Source organism: Pavona decussata, unplaced genomic scaffold (assembly GCF_977016875.1).
Source record: "Pavona decussata unplaced genomic scaffold, jaPavDecu1.1 SCAFFOLD_6, whole genome shotgun sequence".
Classification (NCBI taxonomy): Eukaryota; Metazoa; Cnidaria; class Anthozoa; order Scleractinia; family Agariciidae; genus Pavona; species Pavona decussata.
This window is the reverse complement of record NW_028145430.1, coordinates 657,501-665,000: the sequence shown is the minus strand read 5'-3', so window position 1 is coordinate 665,000 and position 7,500 is coordinate 657,501. Positions and strand designations below refer to the sequence as shown.

The 7,500-nt window shown below is 40.4% G+C and overlaps 1 protein-coding gene across 3 annotated transcripts in view; it reads left to right on the top strand.

Moving 5' to 3' along the window:
• LOC146489036 (uncharacterized) overlaps positions 1-7,500 on the top strand; it is a 62,243-nt gene that overhangs the window by 50,909 nt on the left and 3,834 nt on the right. For all 3 annotated transcript variants that reach the window (XM_085105441.1, XM_085105434.1, XM_085105426.1), the window contains exons 43-51: positions 1-76; positions 320-442; positions 1,192-1,320; positions 2,126-2,245; positions 3,269-3,361; positions 3,888-4,133; positions 4,915-5,068; positions 5,703-6,103; positions 7,104-7,241. The exon at positions 1-76 is cut by the window's left edge and continues 44 nt beyond it. In XM_085105441.1, coding sequence (XP_084961567.1) covers positions 1-76; positions 320-442; positions 1,192-1,320; positions 2,126-2,245; positions 3,269-3,361; positions 3,888-4,133; positions 4,915-5,068; positions 5,703-6,103; positions 7,104-7,241 — 1,480 coding nt within the window. The remainder of the gene's footprint in view (positions 77-319; positions 443-1,191; positions 1,321-2,125; positions 2,246-3,268; positions 3,362-3,887; positions 4,134-4,914; positions 5,069-5,702; positions 6,104-7,103; positions 7,242-7,500) is intronic.

Below are 7,500 nucleotides of genomic sequence, written 5' to 3'. Positions count from 1 at the left end.
TGTGTGACATCACCAAGCAACTCAAGAATCTGTGAATGCAAAGCAGGTTTTACAGGAAATGGACTCGATTGTAGAGGTATGGTTCTGCAAACATGATAGGTCTGATCCACTTCTCTTGTGCATAATTATCAAAAAAAATGAAGTACTACCGAACGAAAGCTGAAAACAAAGGAGGGAAACAAGCTCAGAAGACAAACAAAAACGTTTTTAGGCGTTGTTTTGAAATCGTTTAACTGTATTTTTTTTCCTATGCAAATAGGGCTACACTTTTAATTTACAACAGGAAGAGCTTTTTGTAATATTATTATGTTCTGTTTAGATGTTGACGAATGTGCACAGCTGACCCACCAATGCCACGGGAAAGCCAAGTGTGTCAATAAACCCGGTTCCTACGTCTGCCGGTGTAAGCCAGGATATTATGGAAATGGTTTCAACTGTTTAAGTAAGTCAGCAAATTACTCTGTGGATTCGTGATTTTCCATTTTCTTGTATAAACGGCTAGAATGCACTTACTACACTTCAGTTCTCAAAAGACGTCCTCTATAACAGGCACGCTCGATAGCACGCTCGATACCAGGGGCCGAATTAACGAAGCTCTCCTAAGTTAAGACATTCCTTTTAACAATACTTAAAAGTATTGGTTATTATCGCATACTTAAAGGTATTGTTATACTTAAAAGTATTGTCTCACAGCAATAGGCTATTGTTAGTACAACAGTAGACTTTTGTCAAGACACAATGCTTAGGACACATCTTAACTTGGGAGGCCTTCGTGGATCTGACCTCAAGGCTCGACTACCGTCTTCAATATATGTCCCTCCCTAGCGTGAGATAACAAGTGAAAGATTTTTCGATCACTGTAATTTTCCTGCATTCAAGGTACCGCGTGTATCACCTGTTGAAGGCGGTGTAATCAGCTTGTTCATTTCTTTTTACAACTGCTAAAAGAATCACAACAACAGCAAAAGATGGAACTATGTAAATTGCCAGAAAAAACAGGTCAACCTCGTCCCCAGTCCTCAATGGTGGCGGCCGAAACGTTGAGCTGGTCGGGTAGTTGGTCCCAAGCCTCAGACGGGCAGCTTGGCTCACTCGATAAGCGCAGGTATATGCGCATATGAATGTCGCGGCCACGTACATAACAGATGGCATACCAAAATAGGTATTTACAAGAATTATTCGCCTGCTTAGGTGACGGAACTTGTGAAGGAGTGGTCTGTGACTATAATGCCCACTGTGTTGCACTGGACAACAGTGTGGATCCGGGCAAGGAGTGCAGATGCAACGCAGGCTACACTGGGGAAGGAGATATTTGTACCGGTGAGTTAACCATGCTAGCTCAATGTTCTTAAGTTTTTTTTTTTCTTCTTCTTCTTCTTCATTTTTTTTTTTTTTTTTGGACGGGGGGGGGAGGGGGGGGGCTTTGTACATTGGCGAGACAGGGTGGAGACTACGGGTCCGTTTAGCGAAAATCTGCGAGATGTTGATAGAATGGCATGTAAATGCAGCGAAACCAGTCGCTCGACCCTTTGATCTTAATAAGCGTTATCTGTACTGCAAAGTGAAGTGACGGCTCGTATAAATCCAAGAGCAGATCAGAGGTCCATAACAAGAGTAAAAAGCATCACATGATCTAGGCAGTGTGTAATGACTCTGAACAGCCGCTTGGTTTCGCTACTTTGGATCCCAAACTTTCAGACATTTGCTAGAGTTGACTCAGAAGTTAGTTTTCACAGCCAGAAAGGAAATAATAGGGATGACATTAAATCAAAATGTAAACGTTGTTGTGAATAACAATATTTTTAATAATAAATATAAAAAAGCAAACTTTAAAAAAATCCGGTCAAAATTAGAGTTTTCACGGTGGCAGTTGGTGGTGTTTCATTAAATGTTTAATGTCAGTGTTACCACTTTTTGCTTGACCCCTAACCCGGCCACTCTTCTCTTTCCGAGCTTACTGTTAACTGTCTTAAACGGTCTCGAACGCAATACAAGTTTGGTAGACTGTTTTATGACAAATAGTTCCGTTTTTTATGTTTATTTTGTAGAAAGAGATATGTGGCAATTAGTAAATAAAAGCAAAGCATTCAAGGCTAAGATTTATCGCATTGTTATTATTTGTTAGATATAAACGAATGTGAGGAACCGCAAGTTTGTCCAGATAAAGCAGACTGTTTCAACATGGCCGGCTCCTTTATATGCCATTGTCTGCCGGGTTACAAAATGATTGGAAAGACGTGCAAAAGTAAGGGTTTTGTTCGTATTGACTTCATTTATTCAATACATCGTATCGTTTCTGTTTCACAGTTTTGCTTATAGTAAGAATAACTTCTATTCGTAAAGAGGTCACAATAAAATCAAAGTACAATTATATATACACGTACTATTAGTTATAAGTCAAAAAGTCAGGTAGACTAGAATAGAATAGTGAGTACCAATACGTTGGTTGTTGATCAAAGACTATGAGCAGGAGAATTTCTGCACGAATATAGCTATGCGTACGTTGGATAGAATTCAGATAAAAAAACAAGGCTGTTTAGAAAAGAAAGCCGAAACTGAAAGTGTAGAGAACAAACTAAGCATGGAAAAACGTCTATCAGTAGCAGCAACAGTAGCAGAAATTTTAGTAGTAGTAGTGACAGTAGCAGTAGTAGCAGCAACGGCACAAGCAGCAGCAGCAGCAGCAGCAGCAGCAGTAGTAGTAGTAGTAGTAGTAGTAGTAGTAGTAGTAGTAGTAGTAGTAGTAGTAGTGGTGGTGGTGGTGGTGGTAGTAGCAGCAGCAGCAGTTGCAGTAGCAGTGGCAGTGGCAGTGGCAGTGGCAGTGGCAGCGGCAGCGGTAGCGGCAGCGGTAGCGGTAGCGGTAGTGGTAGTGGTAGTGGTAGTGGTAGTGGTAGTGGTAGTGGTAGTGGTAGTGGTAGTGGTAGTGGTAGTGGTAGTAGTAGTAGTAGTAGTAGTAGTAGTAGCGGTAGCGGTAGTAGCAGCAGCAGAAGCAGTAGTAGTAGCAGTCGCAGTCGTAGTCACGGCCGGACCTTAACCTGTTAATCTCATTAAATGACTTTTTTTGAAGTGGGGATTCACGAGCGCGAATATTAGCTCCTCTCACTGTTTGGGTCCTGTTTTTGGTACCTACAATGAAAGGCTTCAGAAAGGTATCAATATCAAAGAGTGCCAAAAATTATTTTAAAACGACGAAGAATCAATGGTATGATGCGCGGCATTGTATACTGCAAGTTATCATATTTGTGCGTTTCTTTCCTTTATTTTGTAGAGGATTGCAATTTATGCATGAATGGTGGTTCGTGTACTGAAAACAACACGTGTCTTTGTCCTCCTGGATTTTCAGGCAAAAGGTGTCAGTGGCGTAAGTACAATCTGTTTCAATGAAAAGAAAACATTGCAACATGGACAAATTTATTTGATACTTTTGTTGCAAGGCTTGGATTTAACAACCATATCTCTGGTAACACTAAATTATTTTAAAAGTATCAAAAGTACCAATTAGAGATGATTTCGTGCAGTTTAACAATCACTGTTTTGCATTTAAACTATTGCATACATCACAACAGGCTAAACAGCATTATTTTCTTTGGAGGGGGGGGGGGGGAGGGGGTGGGTCATGCCCATCAATTATAGACAATCCCTAGAGCTGAGTAGTTTCGCGCTCTGATAGCGTGTGTTTCTTTTTTGATCCTTTTTGACCGTGGTGTAGCCCATGTGATAAAACAATCCTTCGTTCATTTCGTCGTACCAAATTGGCTACGTCTTTCTCTACCTATAGACCCATGTAAAGCAAAACAGAATGAAATAAGGCCAGGTAAAAATGTTACAACCGGTATTTTAAAGCTGACATTTGTCTGAGTTGTTGTTACTATTACTGTTGTTTTCAGATGGGGACGCGTCTCTTATTTACAGCAAAGGCAACAGTATACAGCGCATGTCTCTTCCTCCTCGACCCAACAATGTAGGAGTTATCTACCAGCGTGCAGGGGCAGTGCACGTTGGCGTTGACTATGATTGCGTAGATCAAAGGGTGTACTGGACCGAGGTTATAAAGGGCGTCATTATACGCGCAAAGTATGACGGGAGTGAGATGGAAGTCATTGTGAACGGCGGACAATCTAGCAGTCCAGAAGGTGAGAGAACAAAAGGATTCGTGTTGTTGTGACCTATAACGATTAATAAATAGCCAAACAGGCAAGCTCTCGTCAACATTTTAGTGCTTCTTCCTAGGAATTGAAGACAGAACATGTGACGTGATGGTTTATCTGGTTATAACCAAACTGACCTAGACATTGAACTGTGGAAACAACCTATATGCACTGTAGTGTCTACTGGTTGTTTTTGAACGTGTCTTATGCGCTTCTCGATATTATAAGTTTATGCCGTGGATAAATTGCTATCCAGCGGATAAACTGATGCATTGGTTGGAGTGCATTTTATCCGCTGGATAGTAATTTATTTAGTGGATAAAGTTATCCGCTCTTTGAACAACTGTGGCCAGATGATTAACTTGGCTGATACTTATTCCTAAGGGTACTATTCGGATACATTTCGGAGTTATATCAATCTATTTTGATCGAGCCATAATTCTTATCTTGGCAAGACGCTGTCGTTCCAAAATACCTATGACGAGACCAGACGACCATACACTGGTATACATTACATAAGGTAAAGTCCCACACGGTCCACTCTGCAGACATTTTTTTACTGCTGTTTCTGCAGCATGAAGCAACTTGAAGCATACTGTTCCCTTTGGCTTGAAAGTTAGTCTATTCGAGTCCTTCGTTTGAAATGCGACGCATAACCATTCCATCACATTACATCTGCTAACAACGATCTCCACTTAACTCTATCTTATTCGTTGTTGTTGTTTGTTTTTTGTTTTGTTTATTATTCTTGTGCTACCATTTGCAGGAGTTGCAGTGGATTGGCTGGGAAGAAACATTTACTGGACAGACTCGAGACTGGACATCATTCAAGTGGCAAAACTAAATGGTACTCAAAGAAAGACTCTTATCTCTTCCGACCTGAGCAATCCGAGAGCCATAATTGTTGATCCACCCAGTGGGTAAGATTCATTTATCCTGAAACAACTCTACGTGTTTGTCATCGCGATCGTCATTCTCATCGTTACTTAGCTGACAATATCACAGAACGTTTTTGTCAGCGGTTGTAGATCAACACAACGTTGATTTTTCAATCAGAGAAAAGTAAAAAAAAAAAAAACAACACCGCAAAATGGCATTCCAAACTGTTCGGCTTATTATAAAAGCATTCCTCATTTCTGAAGTACAAGGCTGTCAAATTTCGATCAGAGTGAAAGGAATCGGTCTTGTTTTGTCCAAGAAGTACATTTCAATTTTGCCAACAATCGAGGAAATATACACAAAATACTTAACTTTTTTTGTTTGGTTGTTTCTTTTGTTTGTGTATTTTAGGTGTCTTAACTAACAGTTTAATCTATTTAGATGCTTTTGCTAGTTGTTTGAGTGATAGAAAATGTTGGGGGGCGGTGTCTTACGATCCGAATTTCGCTTACCCCAAATACTATTTTTTTTTTTTTTTTTTGGTATCCCGTCCAAGTTGATCATTGTATCTAAATTCTTCTACCCGCTGGAGAAAAATATCCCCGATATCTCCGATACACTGTACTTGCCAATTTTCTCTTATTGGCAATTTTTTTTTTTCGTTTCAACCTTCAGAAAAATGTATTGGGCCGACTGGAGCCGGAAGCGACCGAAAATCGAAGTAGCAAACATGGATGGATCCGATCGGCGAGTACTCGTGAAATCTCCCCTCAGCCTTCCGAATGGATTAACGCTTGTACAGTCTACCAATGAACTGTGCTACTCCGATGCCGGCTTCTGGTCAATTTCCTGCGTGAATCTCGGTGATCTAAGCATGCGGAAAGCTTACTATCCAGCTCCCTATCCGTTTGGCATAACCAATTTCAACCGGACGCTGTTTTGGACGGACTGGAAACTGGGAAGGATCCAGCGATTGGGATTGAAGTCTAAGTTCCCTGACAAACCTCTGAGGTCGTTTGTGGGGAGCAATGGCAAGATCTTTGACATAAAAGCAGTGCAACCTTGCGGCAGGACAGGTAAATAAATAATGGAGACAAAGAGTGGCATAAACAAATGTGTTTATCTCGAATGAAGCAACGTAGAGTTTATTCAACAAGTTTCACTTCAAAAAGTGGCGACTGCTAATTTACTGTCAGTACTATTGAAGAGATTTGACTCCACTCAAGGCGTGCATCTTTAACCTTAGCGTACGTGGTGTCTGAAATAGCAACTTAAACAACAGAAAGCCTGTTGTTTTTGTTAATGATAAGTACAATTCACGGTATTTTGTCCCAGTTAAGAAGCAGACAATCCAAATCATGGCGATATGGGACTTCATTACACTATTTATCTCAGTTATTTAGAAACAGTAAATTTATCGAACAAAATTGGAAAATAATGTAATATCAATGATTAGCAGTTATCGTGTTTCCGAGTTAATTTTAATTTGCTAATGTCTGTAGCACTCCGAAACTGCAATTTCATGTTTCCTTTATCATCTCAACTTTCCAGGAGTTCGTAATGAAACATTGCCAGCAGCATGTTTCTAGTGTGAAATTGGAAACAGGTGTTTAGAGTAACCAACAAAAGCGAGCTCTCTACTGGGTCGGCCGCGAGAGGATTGCCCACGCCCCAACGCTCCCGCGGTTCGCTTTGGTCGTCTCTCACCCTATCCTCTCGCGGTTGGTCTAATAGATAACTTGCTGGCAGGCTACCAACAAAAAATACTTTAATCGCTAAACGAGATTCCAGGACTGTGGTGGGCACAAAGGTGTCGTTTGCTGGCCTCTTGCTATTTTTCAACTATTTCGGTCTCCAACTGACAACTATTTCGGTTTCCAACTGACCACCCTCCCCCCCCCCCCCCCACCCCCCTTTTCCTCACTCAAACTTTGCTGTGCCCGGAAAGAAACTAAGAGATCCCTCTACTTAGGTTCATTATTGACAGAAATAAGGGCAAACCTTTCGAACAAATATTTTCTTACTTGCCGCAATGCTCGATTTATGTAAATTTAATGCTCATCATTATTTCTTTAGTTGGCTCATACCAGAATCCTTGCGCTGTGGAAAATGGAGGATGTCTGGGTCTGTGTTTGTTGAAGTCCAAAAGCTATTCTTGTTCATGCCCTGATGGACTTCATCTTGTAAAAAGGGGAAATGTAACAACATGTGAAGGTAAGATATACAATATTTCCTTTGACGAGGGACGATTTGTCCTCCTTTTTCAGAATGTCGCCACATACCTGGGACTTTTGTATGCTCTAAATTGGCATCTCGTCAGGAAAATATTTACATGAAACAATGGCTATATTTTTAGTAGTATTATCAGTATTATGAAACGATGAATTTATTATTTATTATTAGTAGTATTATATTTATTTATTATTAGTAGTATTATGTTATTTATAAATTAATAAAAAGCAATTGTGCCTAC